Source organism: Lactuca saligna, chromosome 7 (assembly GCF_052625555.1).
Source record: "Lactuca saligna cultivar CGN05327 chromosome 7, ASM5262555v1, whole genome shotgun sequence".
Lineage (NCBI taxonomy): Eukaryota > Viridiplantae > Streptophyta > Magnoliopsida > Asterales > Asteraceae > Lactuca > Lactuca saligna.
In genome coordinates, this window is record NC_136423.1 from 66,372,282 (window position 1) to 66,391,611 (window position 19,330).

At 39.1% G+C, this 19,330-nt stretch overlaps 1 protein-coding gene across 2 annotated transcripts; it reads right to left on the reverse strand.

Moving 5' to 3' along the window:
• Positions 1 to 533: 533 nt before the first annotated feature.
• LOC145006152 (uncharacterized) lies at positions 534 to 3,649 on the reverse strand. Of its 2 annotated transcripts, none has more exons than XM_078965250.1 (6): positions 3,108 to 3,649; positions 2,492 to 2,738; positions 1,906 to 2,280; positions 1,442 to 1,770; positions 1,220 to 1,373; positions 534 to 1,060 (listed from the first exon to the last, which is right to left on the reverse strand). In XM_078965250.1, exons 1-6 carry the CDS (start codon positions 3,510 to 3,512, stop codon positions 612 to 614), a joined length of 1,959 nt encoding a protein of 652 aa, XP_078821376.1. In that variant the 5' UTR covers positions 3,513 to 3,649; the 3' UTR covers positions 534 to 611. The 2 variants fall into 2 exon arrangements, with proteins under 2 accessions (XP_078821376.1, XP_078821375.1); XM_078965249.1 differs by having other exon boundaries at positions 534 to 1,093.
• Positions 3,650 to 19,330: the final 15,681 nt, after the last annotated feature.

Below are 19,330 nucleotides of genomic sequence, written 5' to 3' on the forward strand. Positions count from 1 at the left end.
CAAAGGTCTTCAGACCTCATTTTAACCGAAAAAAAAAAACCATTTGTTTTTTCTCTCTTTTTGCTGAAAATGCATTTTTAATCTTTATGACATGAAATTAAGTTCAATAAATTAATTTATTTCAACAGCTGCAGACGTTAAAAACAAACAGTTTTCTTATTGCAGACTGCAGACATTTGGTCCACCTCTTCTGCTGCAGAGGCTTGCAGATGTGATCCGCAGACTGCAGACATTTTGGCTTCAAAAAAACAGACAGCACCTAACTCATTTAAGTATCCAAATCCTTTTAAAAGTTGGAACCAAACATACAAGGTGTTTGAATTGGATTATAATTCCTTCTAATTTCAATGGATTTCAGCGAACCAAACGATACCCGTGTGTTTTCAAATTCAATTTTGGTTAAATCGATATTGATAACTTTAGAGATCAATAACACATGATGTATAAACTATAAGAATATGAATTACCTAATAACTCTTATAAACTAGAACTTTGAATAAATATTCATAAACATACATACTAACATACGGGAATATAAACATAGCATTACTGCATTAGTGAACAATATGACAATATTAATTCATATTCACATAAACTAACTCATCAAACTACTAACTGAATCTTTTACTACGACCAATCATTCTAACCCAATTAGCACACACATCCGGGTCTAATTTCATCCAACATTCCCTATAGTTATCATTTTCGTCACAAAAAATCGTGAGTGCAACTAGTTGGAGCGGATCATCTTTGGGCCACCCAAGCTCATTCAACTTCTTTTCACAATCTTCAAATGTCGGTTTTGAAGGTGGTTCAGGTTTGTTCATCTTTTCAGCTATCATCTTCAAGACACCCAACATTTCTTCTTCAAAAACCGACATTGGTCGTTTCGTCTCTATTACCACGACTTCACTTGCAGGTTGTACTTGAGGCATTTCCGGTGGTACTTCAACCATTGGTTCTTTTTGTGGTTCTGCTGGTGTTTCAGTAGCGGGTAATGGTGGTAGTGTTTGGGTAGATGGTGGAATGAGAGCATCTGCCGCTTGAGGTTCAAGGGATGCTTCAACCGAACATGAAAAAACAATATAATTTTCTTCCACAAAAAAAAAAAAAAAAAAAAAATGTTAAATATATTCTGCAGAAACTGATTGGGACAAAATATTTTTCAAAATATACACAAATCCTTGCAAAAGAGAAAACATTAGACACAAACCATTACCTGATGGGGTGGTAGTGACGTGGGACGGCGACAATGTAGGGAGGCTCAGTCCCGGTTTGGTCAAAGCCTGGTCAACACCGCCGTCAAAAAGTTGTGCACAAAGATCCGGAAACCGTAGGGGGGAATCCCTCAACTCTTCTATGCATTTATTTTTCTGTATGAAATACTTTAACAAATTCATAACCAAAACAACAACAAAAAAATTACTTTAGCAAAAGGTACCTTGATTTCAGTCTCCCATTCAATGTCTGTCAAATTAAACATGTTGGTGGAAGGATCATATTTGTTGTCGGTTTTGTTTTTCAGTGATAGCCAAGCTCTGTACTTGGTCTTGAGTCCATCAAAATAGTTTTTCATTTGTTTAGTATCAACAGGAAAGTTATGTCTATCTTTAAGCATCTCCCCAACTTTCTTCCATGAAACTGCTTTTAAACTACCGTTTTCTCGGCCATTGTTGGTGATCTCATGAATACATGCATCAAGAAACGTATTAACTATGTCATCCTTCCAAAGATACCTAGTTCGTTTTGGTCCGTTCATACTTTCCATACCTAAAAAAAACATGAATATAAACAAAACAAATCATTTACAAAATTACTAATGATGAGCAATGGAGATGGAAGCCACAAATAGAGATGAGAAATGGGAAAAATATATATATATTCCAAAAATAAACAAATGATTACCTGATGGTGGCGGCAAAATTGGGCGGCGTCGACAGCGACAGCGTCTGCGACAATGATGAGGAGGGGGCGGTACGTACATGGGGTAAAAGGTTGGCATGAGAGCCGGCCCGAAAAAATCCCGGTCTAGCCTGTAAAAAGCACGGCCCGCTCCGGAAATAGCCCGACTTGACCCGGTCCATATAACGGGTTCCTCAGCTGCCATCTTCATTGCCACTTCAACCATGTTTGAATCAAAGAGAGGAGGGATGCTATGATCAACCGAAAACATGTGCAGGTGTCTATGAACAGCTTCTAAAGCTTGCCGAACCTTGAGAGCTTCTCCCTTTAACTCTACAATTCTATCATCTGAGTTGGCGGATAATGTTGATACTTCATCTGCCAGGAAAAAAAAAAAAAGGAATTTGGAAATAAAAAGTAATTGAAACCAATACAAAAATGGATAAAATGAAACTAGCTCATACTGGATTTAGGTTTTGTTGTTGTAAAGACAGCATAGAAAATTGTGTCATATTAAAGGAAACATCCTAACATCCTATATGCATATATGAATAAATAATAATCATTATATTTAGAAAAGAAATTATACCACTAGGTAGGATACGAACAGAACAACCGATGTTGTCCTGTATTGTATTGACTGAGGATCCTCGATTCCCAATCAGACTTGTGGCTTGCATTGATGTTAACAATAGTCGACTTGAGCAAAATGGAATGGATGCTACACCATCACTCTCATTTTCTGGAAATCCATTCACACATTTAAATAATCTTATCACACCATCCATTGCAGATGACAAAGGTGCCTCCATATCTTCCTTGCTAGATATTTCTACCTAAAAGATAGAAACGAACACTATTGTAAAGGGAATGATGAAAGGGGACACTAAAGGGGCAACTATAAATACCTAGTTCCTCTACTTTCCAAAAGTGTCAACCGCAGGTCATTTAGTAACCTGTGTATGCAACTAAAGTGATTATGACCATGGAAACATCATTTTTTCTGAAGCAACGAAATCTAAGATTGGATTATTTACATGTTTCGAACTCATATTTATGACGTACCGATTTTACATGGTGAATAAAACATGCTACTGAATTACCAAATGACGCAGGGTACTAAAAAAAATGAAAAAACCCAAATCAAAAAAATAACTTGATCATCCAAAACAAAAAGAACAGGGAATCTCAAAGGAACAACTTACAATGCATTTAGGATCGTAATCGGGTCCTTCCAGCACACGAATGTTAGCTTTAGTCTCTTCGCATATCTTCTTGATGAAATCTCCATTCCGGCCGAAAATACTCTCAACTTTATGCACAGGCACTATAATCCGAATTACAGAATCTACCGGCAATTTCTTATAAGGAATCGTTGTTTCCGCAGCCCCCGCTACCTCCGTAAGGTGATCAGCTACTGACTTCGCCTCCTTCTCCAGTGTCTCTTTCATTTTCACTCCCACCGTGGGGTGATGCTCAACCTCCTTCTCCTTCGCCGCTTCCACCGCCCGCTCGGTTTCTATGGCGTCAGTGGCGCGAATCTCGTCATCTATCACGGTTTTGGGGGTTTCAATAGCGGTTCCACTCCCTGAATGTACCTTAGAAGCCATTGCTTTATACTGACGGTTTCAATAGCGGTTCCGTTGGTTAGGGCTTTATAGTGAGGGTTTAACGACTTGAAATGGCACTGATTGTCAATTCTCATTTCGTTCTTTCAGCAAGCTATTTCTTCGCATCAGCAACGTGATACGTCATACCTTCCTAACGAAATCAGTTTTCTTTGGTTAATCCAAATTTAAAAAAAAAAAAAAAAAAAAAAAAAAAAAAAAAATCAAATAAGTCATTAGATTTTCTTACTATAAAAAATGACTTTTATGTGTATAATCTATTAGTTGTTTCTTTATAAGTTATAACTTCGACTAAACTGCAATTTTGGTCCAGTGGGACGTAAAAAAATATTTTCAATTTGAACAGTTGGTTCAAAATCTTTTTTTTTTTTTTTTTTTTTTTTTTTTTGGTTTTAGTCCCTCAAATTTGCATCTCTCTCTTATCTCCTTGTTTTAGCAATCCCACCACTGCTGCTTTCCCGAAGTTTGTGTCACTTCCCCTAACGTTATGGATTCCAGCAAGCAACAATTTCACTATAACTGTGATGTTTTCCTCTGACACTAGATTCAACGACTTCTTTTGTCCTCCTTCAACGCCCATCTATTATCCTTCAGTGAAAGAAGAAGTAATCGATTGTTAACTTGTCCATTTGATCTTTACGTTAACCATTTTATGGTTAACGAGAACATTGCAAAATTCTAGGGTTTATTTTGGGGCTAAGATTTTTTTATATGTTGATGCAATCAAAGTTTCTTTATTCCTACTATGGTTTACTCTTTAGCTGCAACAACAACGGCGAATAAATCTTCCATTTCTTCTACTATTGTGGTTCAAGTTACGTTTGATTTTAATTTCGAGTGGAGCAGTCATTGGTAGAAATTGACTCTGTTATTTTGTAGTAAACATGTAAAATTCATTCTTGGATTGAGCCTTCTTGATGTTAACAAAGCATATGATTCTAATGGCATCAATTGGGATTATGTAACAACGTAAAATTTTCAATTTAATTTTTCATTTTTAAATCACAAAATGTATATCATATCATAATCTCAAAACCATAAAAACAGTGTTTGCAAACAAATCCCAAGATCTCTCTAACATAAACTCCATCGGTGTGGGTGTGTACAAGTCAAGCCGTCGCCTTCCCACGGTCCTCGCTGGTACCTGAGACATCAACACAACAACTGTAAGCATAAATGTTTAGTGAGTTCCCCAAAATACCACATGTCACAAATACGCCACTCAAGGCTAAACTCGACCCTCCGGTCAAGATGTCTCAGCGGGACCCTCCAGTCCCACAGCTCGTCGGACCCTCCGGTCCAGTCATAGCTCGTTGGGCCCTCTGGCCCGGTCTGAATCGTTGGACCCTCCGGCCCGGTCTATATAATCATACCGCATACAGCTAATACATAGCACGAAATCTCTAATATAACACATAATCTCATACATAGCACATAAGACCCTCTGGTCAACTCGAAATACCACTCAAGGTAACGTATAGTGAGAAGACTCACCTCGCGTATCTCGGAATCACTAGCGCTCGATCTCCTGAGCTATCGTCCTCCTACAACACAAGCATATCTCTACTTAATACCACCTTGACCCTGGCTGACTAACACTACAAAGTCAAACTAGTCAACTCTGGACAACGGTCAAAGTCAACCCCTGACTGACTCTACTCGCCGAGTCAACCCGATGACTCGCCGAGTCCCCAAGCTCATAACTTCCCTAAATCCGTGACCTGACTCGCCGAGTCACCCCGAGACTCGCCGAGTCCAACAACTCTGAGTCCACTCGCACCCAACTCACCGATTCGTCCCTTGACTCACCGATTCTCGACTCAACCAGAAAATATTGGGACTCTTCGACAAGACTCGCCAAGTCCAAGAACAGACTCGCCGAGTCTAAGGCTATCTTCAACCTACTCGCCGAGTTATTCATCCAACTCGTCGAGTTCCAACTCATCTTCAAGCAACTCGTCGAGTCTACCCATGCGACTCGCCGAGTACCACCGGTCTGAATCCATACAGAAGCATTCCAGGCCATGCAATTTATCCAAAACATAGATCTAGCCTCCTACAACCCATCCATCACGTAAAGTGGCAAACTTTACGTGAATCCAAAGAGATCTAGGTCTTATACACTTTAGGGCTAGGATTTGGGACATGATGGCTTCACTAAGCACTCAAACACAGGGACTTTAATGCACTCTAGACCTTCCCCATTCCAGATCCGAGGTAGTAACCTCAGATCTAACCTCCAAACTCCAAAACATCCCAAGATAAGCTCCCCATAAACCTCAAAATGATGAATCCATATGAGCAACAACCCAAGAACGAGATATTACCTCAAAAAAGCGCCCCAACTGCAATGAAATTCGAATCCAAGCAAAGCCCCTTACTCCAAGCCTCCAAACTCCCAAGATTCCTTCAACAAATACCCTTCAAGCTCCCAAATGCACTTTGATCCACTCACACACGAATGCTAAGGGTTTCTGGACTTGAGGATGAGTAAAGGGGTTGGGGGAATGGATGTTAAGTTCCTTATATAGGGCTCAACCCCGGGAATTAGGGTTTTCTTGTCACACCCCCAAACCAAGGATGGCGGAAACGTCCGGGGGTGGAGGACTTCATGTAGAGTATCACAACAATGAGTATAATAGTGCTCAAAGTAAATACAACCAACACAAATATAATTGAAAACGTTATATCAAAGCACATGTTTACATGATTCACATCAATTACATTATAATACAAAATGAACTGTTTGACGATTTATCGTCCCATCCTCAAAACGTTGTTGATTTCCTGTTTTCACTGAATTCCTGAGAATACAAGTAGTTTTGAAAAGTGTCAACACAAAGGTTGGTGAGTTCATAAGAGATTTCGTTGGAAAAGTAAATCGTTTTCCTTGTAAAAGCGTTAGAATATGTATCCAGAAAATCCGATATTTTCTTTAAATCTGCGTAATGTAGTCTTATGACTGAAGACCAAAATGTATAAGTAACTTTTCTTATTAATAGAAAATATTATGTACTTAAATGGACATGGACGCATTTGAATAAAATGAAATTTCTTAATGTTCTCATGTTCGTTAATACTTTATATATATGTAGTCCTAAATTAGTGGACCGAGAGTAACAAGTATTGACCATACTTAAAAGTATAAATGTGGTTTCAAATGATGTGTAGTCGTAACTACCAAAACCAAAAGTGTACAGTAATATCTGTACTCATAGAGATAAAAAGTGATTTTAAATCGACATAAAACTCATTTAGGTTTTGAAAATAAAATCCCGTAAACTTATGGATTGTTATATCCCTATGTGAGTCGCTATAATCATACTATGACTATGTGAACCTGCCACGACGTTCTCAGTGTCGCGAAAAATAAAATGACATTTGTCACCCGTAGACCTGCAGGTCCAACTGTAGCTAGCAGCAAGGTGTGGGGTGTCAAACCCAATATAGATCTATATACAAGTATCACGTTCTCCCTCAAGGAGATTCTGATTATAACTACCAGGAATTATATCCCGCACTCGGACGTACGGGGAGTGAGAGAGAGAGAGAGTCTCACAATATAGGGTAACAAGTTTACGTGAAATGTGTGTGAATATAAATATCTCTTGTATGAATGTACCCTTCTTGTACGAGTGCGTAGAGTGATGTATCATAAACTATACCTATTATAGTTTATCTAAAATGTATGTAATATGTATGAACTCTTTTATGGAAATGCATTAGTGTTGTGAATTTATCAAACCATAGATTAACAAATTTACGTGAAATGTGTGTGAATAGAAATCTTTCTTGTATGAATGTACTCTCCTTGTACGAGTGCGTTGAGTGATGTATCATAAACTATACCTATTATAGTTTATCTAAAATGTATATAATATGTATGAACCCTTTTATGGAAATGTATTAGTGTTATAAATATATTCAAACTATACTTTTTATAGTTAAATAATACGTGTTCCAAAATGAATGAATAATATTTAATATGAATGTCTTAGTTCCAGTTCATAATGATAAACTAATAAGGAAACACATTCAAATATTAGAACTTATGATTATACACTTTGCTCAACACAATACAAAGTGTTATGATATTTACATGCTGTTGGCTAACTTTAGCCATTCTGCCCTGTTTTTGGAAAAATCATAGAAAAATCATACGAAGTCGAAAACTAGATCCATAAATTCTGAGAGTTCACAAAATGTGTCTAGTTTACTCATAATTTTTATCACGATTTTTAATGACCTCCAACTTGGGTGAAAAAGTCCAAAATCACAGACTGGTCCGGATTGTTGTTTGAAATGATAGGCAGTTTTGTAAAAATCACCATAAATTGTAGAAAAATCGTATGGAGATGTGCAAGTAGCCATTTTAAAGCTAAAAACTTGAACTATTTGCACCTTGTACAGTTTTGAAAACAAAAATGTTTAAGATGCCCAAAACAGTCCGTGAATGGAGTTGAACTTTTCTGATGAAGGCTGTTAGAAAAATTTAGTTATGTTCTTAGTATTTTAACTTGTATTCCCCCCCTGAAAACTTGAGAAAACATGAAAATGTAGGGGTATGAACTCACCTTGAGTGATTTCAGTAGGTAAGTGTTGAAGAAGAGAAGTGTTCAACCCAAGAACACTTGAAGAATCACTTGAAGATTCGAAGCTCTAACGCTAATATGATGGAGTTTGTGTAAGATATTCATGATTTGAGTAGAATGAAGTGAAATAATCATAAGGAGGATGAATTATACTTACTAAGAGTGGAAGAACACGTGAAGATCAGCCTTGAATCTCGAGTTTGGAGTGGGAAAAGTTTGAGAGAAAGTGGTGTTTGATACTTAGTGAAATGAGGGCAAATGAGAGAAAATGAGGAGAGAGGATGTTTGTTCCAGCTCTAAAAACGTGGGAATGAGTGTAAATTGAGTGGAAATGACATTGATGTGACCTAGGTAAGGTGGGGAGGTGTGGTTAGTCAAAGAGTGGGTGTGAGGTGGTTGCTTGTGACATTGGATAAGGCAAAGTCAACACTCCACCTTTAATAATTCACCCATTTGATTTTTATTATTTAAATAATGATTTTCATCAAAATATGTTTAAATTATGAATATTTAGAGTTTATTATGTTAAAATATAATTTCTGGAGAAAATCCCGCTTTAAAATCACGAAAAACGGGCTTAAAATGTTAAAAATATCAAAAATGGGCTAAAAGTGACAGTTTTCCGGATTCTGGCCGAGGTTCGGCCTTCTGATGCTGAAACCGAGAGGAGGGAGCCAGAAACCGAGAGGAGAGAAGAGAAAGGAGAGGAACCGAGAGGGGGAGGGTGGAAACCGAGAGGGAAGAAAGGAGAGAGAGGGAACCGAGAGGTGGGAAGGGACAGAGAGTGAGAAGCGAACAGAGACCGAGGCTCGGTCTCTGCTATAGTGATTCGGTCCTCCGGTTCGGCCAACAGAGGCTCTGTTCGGTCCTGTGCTCTCGGTCCTGGGTCTCGGCCTTAAGGAGCTTCGGCTCCTTAAGAAGGGTTTCGGTTCCTAAAGTCCCGTTTTCTCGTTTTTACCCCGTTTTAAGCCGTTTTTGACCCGGTTAAGGGCCGGAATGACCCGAATGATTCTAAAAAGTTACGGGAACTATTTGAGGGAGATTTGGGAGAGATTTCTCATACTTGGAGAGATTTGGGAGAGATTTGACATTCTTGGAGAGATTTCTCATACAAAGAGATATTTGAGAGAGGTTTCACATACTTGGAGAGATTTGGGAGAGATTTGACATTCTTGGAGAGATTTCTCATTCAGAGAGATATTTGAGAGAGATTTCACTTACTTGGAGAGATTTGACATTCTTGGAGAGATTTCTCATACAGAGAGATATTTGAGAGAGATTTCACATGCTTAGAGGGATTTGGGAGAGATTTGACATTCTTGGAGAGATTTCTCATTCAGAGAGATATTTGAGAGAGATTTCACTTACTTGGAGAGATTTGGGAGAGATTTGACATTCTTGGAGAGATTTCTCATAGAGAGAGATATTTGAGAGAGATTTCACATGCTTAGAGGGATTTGGGAGAGATTTGACATTCTTGGAGAGATTTCTAATACAGAGAGATATTTGAGAGAGATTTCACATACTTGGAGAGATTTGGGAGAGATTTGACATAGAGAGAGATAGAGTGAAAACGATTGGGAGAGGTTCCATGTGTGACAATTGTGAGTGTCCGGCATCGCAATGCATGGTTCGTAAACCCTGTTAAGCCTTGTTTAAGGATCTCACACACTCCCGATGAGTATGCAACATTGTTTTATCGATTTGGCTCGCCACGTACCACAGTTTTTAGGTTAAGGAGGTATAGGTTTTCGCACTTTTTGCTTTATGATTTCTCATTAGAATAGAGAGTTGTGTAGAAGTTTCATAGTGTAAATTTTAGTACTCACGGGGAAATTGAGTCAAACGGTTTGACTTGCTGACTTTAGTTGACTTTGACTTGACCGAAATTTGACGGTTGTCACATCATCCCCCCGTTAGAGGGAATTTCGTCCCGAAATTTGAATTTAGGAAAGGAGTAGGTATGAATAATCAAGCCGAGAAGTGAGGATACTTCTTAATTGACTGACTCACGCGCTCCCATGTGACTCTAGGTCCGTGGTTAATATTCCAACGAACTTTCACTAATGGGAAGTGGCGTTGTTTCATCCGCTTGATCTCGTCCCATGGTCACCATGGTCCTTCTAAGAAGGTGAGGCTCTTGTGGAACTCGATCTCGTCGAGGGGAGTTGCAAGAGTCTCGACGGATAGATACTTCTTGTAAATTTGGGACGTGTTGGGTAGGGTGTACTTTACCAAGTTCGCAGGAGTAGATTGAAGTAGCGAGTTACAGGGCTGATTCTGACAAGAATCTCGAAAGACATAATTATTTGGGGTATTGGCTTTCCATGCTTTCCGAAGCGTACTAAGCCTTCCCAGAGTGAGTGTTTCTAGAGGAATTCGGTCGGTCATACCGGAGTTCTAGAGGTTTCTTCTTCTTGTTTCTCTTCCTGTCAAGGGTTGCTCCCTTTAGGGTCAAAGTTGGGAGGGGGGTCGTATTTTTCGAGAAGTTCCGAAGGAGTTAAGACGATAGGTCAGCGAGACCCAGAATCTTGGTGTATTTCTGCTAACGCCTTCAGTGCTGACTGTTTCTCAACGGTTATGATCAATTGAAAGGGTCCTTATGAATTTCCACCTTGGTAACGATGTGTCTTGAGAATTGAACCCCTCAATTCCAATACTCGTATCTAGAGAACATCGGGTAATACTTCTCTGATCGTATTTCTTCCGTGGTTTGTTGTAGCTGCTCCCCTTGGTTTCCTTCTTACTACGAGGGGAGATAAGTAAGTCATTTGTAATGACGATGATGAGTTAATCCTAGCAAGAAGGGTATATCCTATTTATTACGTTCATGAATCCAACGAGTGGATCTGGTCCTATCCGAGGGTTATCACAACGAACTTTCAGCGTTCTTATCGAAATTGGAGGATCGTTCTCAGATATCCTTCTTCAATACTCGTGACTGGTGATATTCAGATCTCAGGTCCAATTCCTGAAGGTTACCTCGTCTCTTGAGGTTGGCCGGCCTATTCGTCAATGCGAGGTAGATAGTAAAGGTTTCTATTAGAGATGTTGTCGGGGCCTCTGAAATCGATGGAATCGTGAGCAATTTGTCTTTATAATTTGAAAAATAAGATGAGATCTTTTCAGGGTGAGAAACTTGGTTCTTCAATTTCATTGTTGAGTAGTTCGACAGGTTTGACCCGACAGCTCTTGTAGCTCGGTAGGAAGTATGTGGGTTTGGTCCACACGACTATGACTTTTTGAATGGTAGGGAATTTACTCGTCCTTCTGGGCAACCTTAGCCCGAAGCTCATGGCAGGACTCGTACCCTATCTGTCCCAAGCTTCTATGCTTGAACCTTGTCAGCTACATGCGCGACATTCCCGAAGGTCTCCTGTATATACTTGTGATAAAGCTTCGGGAAGTATGACACTCCTCTGGTGCGTGTTTGGAGTTCCACAGCGCGAGACGACCCAAAGGTCCGTGCTGGGTGTCTACGAGAGACGATAGTTTAGATAATCAGGGGTTAGGCGAAAAGCCCCTTTTTATAGTCGTTTAATCAGGAAGACGAGGGCAATATCAATCAAAATTGGAATACGACAACACTATCTTTTTAGATAACAGGAGATAAGTTGTATTCGAAGGAAGAGATCACTAGAGTGATAGAGTGTCCTATATTTCTTTTCTGTGTGTTCCGTTTTGTTTGATGTTATGATTATTGTAGATGATTCCTACCATAGTGTCTAGCACTGGTAGCGGGTGTGTTTTCGATAGCCAGTAATGATACTTGATATCATGACTCCTGACAGGTCTCCTTACGATCGAGCGGTATATGATTGTCGTATGTAAATTGACATCGCGAAATTTGTCGAGTGGGTGACCCCACTCAACCCCTAATACTAGACATGGAATCGGAGTCAAGATGGAATTTTCTATTTCAAGACTTAAGTATTTTGATTTTAAATTAACCCCGATGTATGGACAAGGTCATTACAACTTACAAGTAATGCTCCTAAGGTCACATATGAATGTCTTTGGTTTGATTTGTATGAGAGAGAAAATATCTTAGCTACTTGTTAGAAGGAAGGTTACTTTAGTAAGCGTACCAAATTCATTACAAACATATAGTACTTAAACGTATTATCGTTGGGAACATTACAAAAGTCCTAACATGGTTCCCTTGCTGCTCCTGTTAGTGTGTTCATCACATTCCTCCTGTTCCTTCGTCGTTCTTATCAGTTGGACATTCTCTCTTGAAGTGTCCCGTTTCACCGCATAGGTAGCATACTGGGCCTACCTTGGTGCAGTTGATTGAAGGGAGGTGATGGGCCGAGGCCCTACAGAAACGAGCGGTATGCCCCTTTCCTGTTGCAGTTTTTACAGTGCATCTCCCGGCAAGCCCCATGGTGATGAAAGCCACATTTGTTGCACTTTGGGAGTGATCCCTCATATGGTCTGGCAGGCATTTGGGTGGCAAACCCCGAGGCTAGTGTCGAGGCATTTGTCATGACTGCTGTTGTAATGGTAGGGGCGGCCTTAGGCTGTTGTCTTTTAGTGTATCCCTTTGATTGGTGGCGCTTTTTCATGTCCCAAAACTTTCTCTTCTTGTTCGTAGGTTCATGGCCTGAGGTATTTTTGTTGGTAGGTACCCATTGGTGTCCCTGATTGTTACCACAATTTGTATTGTTAGTACCGCTTCCACCCTTGTTGATGTTGTTAGTATTGAAATGCACCATGACGGCTGCCACAGCTGCCGTGACTGCAGCTTGAAAAGTAGCAGCGTCTATCCGAAGTGTTGGCGCCTTGCTAGTTGGTTTGTTGCCTCTTGGTGAAGACATAGCTCTATTTCATGACGAAAAACGACTTCGTTAGTGGAAATGATTGTCTTAAGTGCATCCTTATAATTTATATTTACGCATATAAATTTTTGCACATTACTGTACTATCCTTAGTGTTTCTACTAACGCTCCCGAGATGGAGTTATGGCAGTAGGTAGGAGTGGGTTTCATACGGACGTTAAATCTTACTCCTCTTAGAATCATGTTTGTCCTAACAATCTTGGCTGAGGAAATTTTGAGGGGATCCGGTGCATTAGTGCTGGTATGATCGCACCCATAGGTCTATGAAGAAGAAACTTCTCAATAAATGCTTAAAGGCGAGACGATAATGAGTTTCTAGGATGGCTATATGTCGCGAGTTTTTCTAACTAAGTTTATCTCATATCGATTTGTATCAAAGTTTGGTTGTTTAGGGTGTTCTGAAAACAATTTATAACGAGATTCTTTGTATAATAAACTCATGTATTTTAGTAGTTCTGTTTCCAAGTGAAACCTTATACTTGACCCAAGCTAGGTCCTTATCACGACCTATTGATGTATGCTTAGTTATATAATTAAGGCTAGATAGTCCTTCGAGTCTGTTAGGTACGTCCTAAACCCATCTTGTTAATATGACTCTAGAAATCGTGGTTTCAGTGAAAATTTTGACCTCGATGCAGGTCTACTTCACATTTGTGCATGGGCGGGTTTTGATAATAGATAGTTTCCTCAATTAGTATGACCATTTAGTTTGTAGTGTCGTGATTTTACTTACAATAGTGTAGCACCAACGCATACTTATGGAGCTAATTTACCAGGTCTGGTGAGCGGCATGAACTCTACTCACGATGATCCATCCCTTGTGATGCCTGAGGCAAGGTCGATGCAATTTTGTAGCTTTGCCGATCAACGTCTGGCTACAATCATCCTTTCTTGGAATGATGTGTGTCCTACCCTGTTACTCTCTTTCCTCTTCACGAGTGGCGATAAGGTCCTAAAAAGAGAGTTGGTCTCGGGAATAGTAGTATAATTCTGAGTCACCGGTACATGAGATGGTGGGGTTTATAGTAGCGCGCAGTTTTCTGAACTCAGATTGTAGTCTTCCTGTTTTGATCCATGATCATCGCGATCTGCCGGGTCCTTGCCGGGAGGGCTCTGTCCGTCGGTCCCCCGTGGTTGAGGTCATAGCACCCTCGTTGGTCTCCACATGGTGGTTGTTTTCATTGTTGTCGACATTCAACCCTCGATCACGATTGCCCAACGGCTCACGGTTTCGTTATAGTCGAAACGGTTCACGGAACCCTTGCTATGCTTGGAGGATTGATTACCTCCGGTCCCGCTTATGATTCTTCTCATAATCATTCACCATTCCTCGAGTTCAGATTAGGAAAGTAAGGATCGTCCGGTGAGTAGGATTTTTGCTATGCCGTATTTGCGAGAATAGAAGTGGAGGAGATAAGTACTATGCGTCTAACTCTATTATCAATTACTTATAGGGGGAAATCCTTATTAGTTACTTCTATAATGACATAGTGCATACTAATTACATATAACAAGATACGATAGACCTTTGAATAAGTGATCCCACTCTAAGTCCACATCCAAACAAGGAAAAGGAAGTAAAGTAATGACCACAAATTCTAAGTCTATAATTTCTAAGTTATATATAACCTTAAGGTATCCACCTAGGGACTATAGACCTATCATTGAGGATCTATTTACTTTTCATATAAATTATGATATTACAAAATACTCCTATAGTATTTTAAACTCATGTTCCATTCTTATGTTCTCATTGTGGTAGTGTTGGTAAGTTTTTAGACTTGTTGCCATATCACAACTATTCTTGGGCATGTGCTAATCACTCCTCGGACCAGCATAGTTGATCAGGCTATGCCACTCCCAAGACTGACCATACATCCCCGAGCTTACCTGTGATATTCAACAATCATTACTTTTCTTTTATTCTAGAGTGGTGCTGACCTTAATATGTATGTATGCATGTATACCTTTAATAAGAAACTATTTATTTCTAAAAGTATGGTTGTTTTGAAACTTTAAATCAGAGACTTAGTCCCAATGCATTTATAGTTTGTATATCTTATGTGGTTTGATATACTGAGTTCACTATAAACAATGCTCTGATACCAATCTGTCACACCCCCAAACCAAGGATGGCGGAAACGTCCGGGGGTGGAGGACTTCATGTAGAGTATCACAACAATGAGTATAATAGTGCTCAAAGTAAATACAACCAACACAAATATAATTGAAAACGTTATATCAAAGCACATGTTTACATGATTCACATCAATTACATTATAATACAAAATGAACTGTTTGACGATTTATCGTCCCATCCTCAAAACGTTGTTGATTTCCTGTTTTCACTGAATTCCTGAGAATACAAGTAGTTTTGAAAAGTGTCAACACAAAGGTTGGTGAGTTCATAAGAGATTTCGTTGGAAAAGTAAATCGTTTTCCTTGTAAAAGCGTTAGAATATGTATCCAGAAAATCCGATATTTTCTTTAAATCTGCGTAATGTAGTCTTATGACTGAAGACCAAAATGTATAAGTAACTTTTCTTATTAATAGAAAATATTATGTACTTAAATGGACATGGACGCATTTGAATAAAATGAAATTTCTTAATGTTCTCATGTTCGTTAATACTTTATATATATGTAGTCCTAAATTAGTGGACCGAGAGTAACAAGTATTGACCATACTTAAAAGTATAAATGTGGTTTCAAATGATGTGTAGTCGTAACTACCAAAACCAAAAGTGTACAGTAATATCTGTACTCATAGAGATAAAAAGTGATTTTAAATCGACATAAAACTCATTTAGGTTTTGAAAATAAAATCCCGTAAACTTATGGATTGTTATATCCCTATGTGAGTCGCTATAATCATACTATGACTATGTGAACCTGCCACGACGTTCTCAGTGTCGCGAAAAATAAAATGACATTTGTCACCCGTAGACCTGCAGGTCCAACTGTAGCTAGCAGCAAGGTGTGGGGTGTCAAACCCAATATAGATCTATATACAAGTATCACGTTCTCCCTCAAGGAGATTCTGATTATAACTACCAGGAATTATATCCCGCACTCGGACGTACGGGGAGTGAGAGAGAGAGAGAGTCTCACAATATAGGGTAACAAGTTTACGTGAAATGTGTGTGAATATAAATATCTCTTGTATGAATGTACCCTTCTTGTACGAGTGCGTAGAGTGATGTATCATAAACTATACCTATTATAGTTTATCTAAAATGTATGTAATATGTATGAACTCTTTTATGGAAATGCATTAGTGTTGTGAATTTATCAAACCATAGATTAACAAATTTACGTGAAATGTGTGTGAATAGAAATCTTTCTTGTATGAATGTACTCTCCTTGTACGAGTGCGTTGAGTGATGTATCATAAACTATACCTATTATAGTTTATCTAAAATGTATATAATATGTATGAACCCTTTTATGGAAATGTATTAGTGTTATAAATATATTCAAACTATACTTTTTATAGTTAAATAATACGTGTTCCAAAATGAATGAATAATATTTAATATGAATGTCTTAGTTCCAGTTCATAATGATAAACTAATAAGGAAACACATTCAAATATTAGAACTTATGATTATACACTTTGCTCAACACAATACAAAGTGTTATGATATTTACATGCTGTTGGCTAACTTTAGCCATTCTGCCCTGTTTTTGGAAAAATCATAGAAAAATCATACGAAGTCGAAAACTAGATCCGTAAATTCTGAGAGTTCACAAAATGTGTCTAGTTTACTCATAATTTTTATCACGATTTTTAATGACCTCCAACTTGGGTGAAAAAGTCCAAAATCACAGACTGGTCCGGATTGTTGTTTGAAATGATAGGCAGTTTTGTAAAAATCACCATAAATTGTAGAAAAATCGTATGGAGATGTGCAAGTAGCCATTTTAAAGCTAAAAACTTGAACTATTTGCACCTTGTACAGTTTTGAAAACAAAAATGTTTAAGATGCCCAAAACAGTCCGTGAATGGAGTTGAACTTTTCTGATGAAGGCTGTTAGAAAAATTTAGTTATGTTCTTAGTATTTTAACTTGTATTCCCCCCCTGAAAACTTGAGAAAACATGAAAATGTAGGGGTATGAACTCACCTTGAGTGATTTCAGTAGGTAAGTGTTGAAGAAGAGAAGTGTTCAACCCAAGAACACTTGAAGAATCACTTGAAGATTCGAAGCTCTAACGCTAATATGATGGAGTTTGTGTAAGATATTCATGATTTGAGTAGAATGAAGTGAAATAATCATAAGGAGGATGAATTATACTTACTAAGAGTGGAAGAACACGTGAAGATCAGCCTTGAATCTCGAGTTTGGAGTGGGAAAAGTTTGAGAGAAAGTGGTGTTTGATACTTAGTGAAATGAGGGCAAATGAGAGAAAATGAGGAGAGAGGATGTTTGTTCCAGCTCTAAAAACGTGGGAATGAGTGTAAATTGAGTGGAAATGACATTGATGTGACCTAGGTAAGGTGGGGAGGTGTGGTTAGTCAAAGAGTGGGTGTGGGGTGGTTGCTTGTGACATTGGATAAGGCAAAGTCAACACTCCACCTTTAATAATTCACCCATTTGATTTTTATTATTTAAATAATGATTTTCATCAAAATATGTTTAAATTATGAATATTTAGAGTTTATTATGTTAAAATATAATTTCTGGAGAAAATCCCGCTTTAAAATCACGAAAAACGGGCTTAAAATGTTAAAAATATCAAAAATGGGCTAAAAGTGACAGTTTTCCGGATTCTGGCCGAGGTTCGGCCTTCTGATGCTGAAACCGAGAGGAGGGAGCCAGAAACCGAGAGGAGAGAAGAGAAAGGAGAGGAACCGAGAGGGGGAGGGTGGAAACCGAGAGGGAAGAAAGGAGAGAGAGGGAACCGAGAGGTGGGAAGGGACAGAGAGGCGCGAGACAGAGCGAGAGAAGGGAACAGAGAGGGGCAGAGACCGAGCGAGAGAAGGGACGTGACAGAGAGTGAGAAGCGAACAGAGACCGAGGCTCGGTCTCTGCTATAGTGATTCGGTCCTCCGGTTCGGCCAACAGAGGCTCTGTTCGGTCCTGTGCTCTCGGTCCTGGGTCTCGGCCTTAAGGAGCTTCGGCTCCTTAAGAAGGGTTTCGGTTCCTAAAGTCCCGTTTTCTCGTTTTTACCCCGTTTTAAGCCGTTTTTGACCCGGTTAAGGGCCGGAATGACCCGAATGATTCTAAAAAGTTACGGGAACTATTTGAGGGAGATTTGGGAGAGATTTCTCATACTTGGAGAGATTTGGGAGAGATTTGACATTCTTGGAGAGATTTCTCATACAAAGAGATATTTGAGAGAGGTTTCACATACTTGGAGAGATTTGGGAGAGATTTGACATTCTTGGAGAGATTTCTCATTCAGAGAGATATTTGAGAGAGATTTCACTTACTTGGAGAGATTTGACATTCTTGGAGAGATTTCTCATACAGAGAGATATTTGAGAGAGATTTCACATGCTTAGAGGGATTTGGGAGAGATTTGACATTCTTGGAGAGATTTCTCATTCAGAGAGATATTTGAGAGAGATTTCACTTACTTGGAGAGATTTGGGAGAGATTTGACATTCTTGGAGAGATTTCTCATAGAGAGAGATATTTGAGAGAGATTTCACATGCTTAGAGGGATTTGGGAGAGATTTGACATTCTTGGAGAGATTTCTAATACAGAGAGATATTTGAGAGAGATTTCACATACTTGGAGAGATTTGGGAGAGATTTGACATAGAGAGAGATAGAGTGAAAACGATTGGGAGAGGTTCCATGTGTGACAATTATGAGTGTCCGGCATCGCAATGCATGGTTCGTAAACCCTGTTAAGCCTTGTTTAAGGATCTCACACACTCCCGATGAGTATGCAACATTGTTTTATCGGTTTGGCTCGCCACGTACCACCGTTTTTAGGTTAAGGAGGTATAGGTGTTCGCACTTTTTGCTTTATGATTTCTCATTAGAATAGAGAGTTATGTAGAAGTTTCATAGTGTAAATTTTAGTACTCACGGGGAAATTGAGTCAAACGGTTTGACTTGCTGACTTTAGTTGACTTTGACTTGACCGAAATTTGACGGTTGTCACATTTCTCCACTCAGTACCTACTCGCCGAGTCCAGCCTTGGACTCGCCGAGTCGGCCACTTAACACGCAACCAAATTGCGACCCTACTCGCCGAGTCTACCCATGGACTCGCCGAGTTCCCTTTTTCAATTTACTATTTTACCCCTTCAACTCTACTCTTGATATTTTGGGATGTTACAATTCTCCCCCACTTAAATTAGGCTTCGTCCTCGAAGCCTACAGCAACTCAACTCCAAAAATACTCCCACA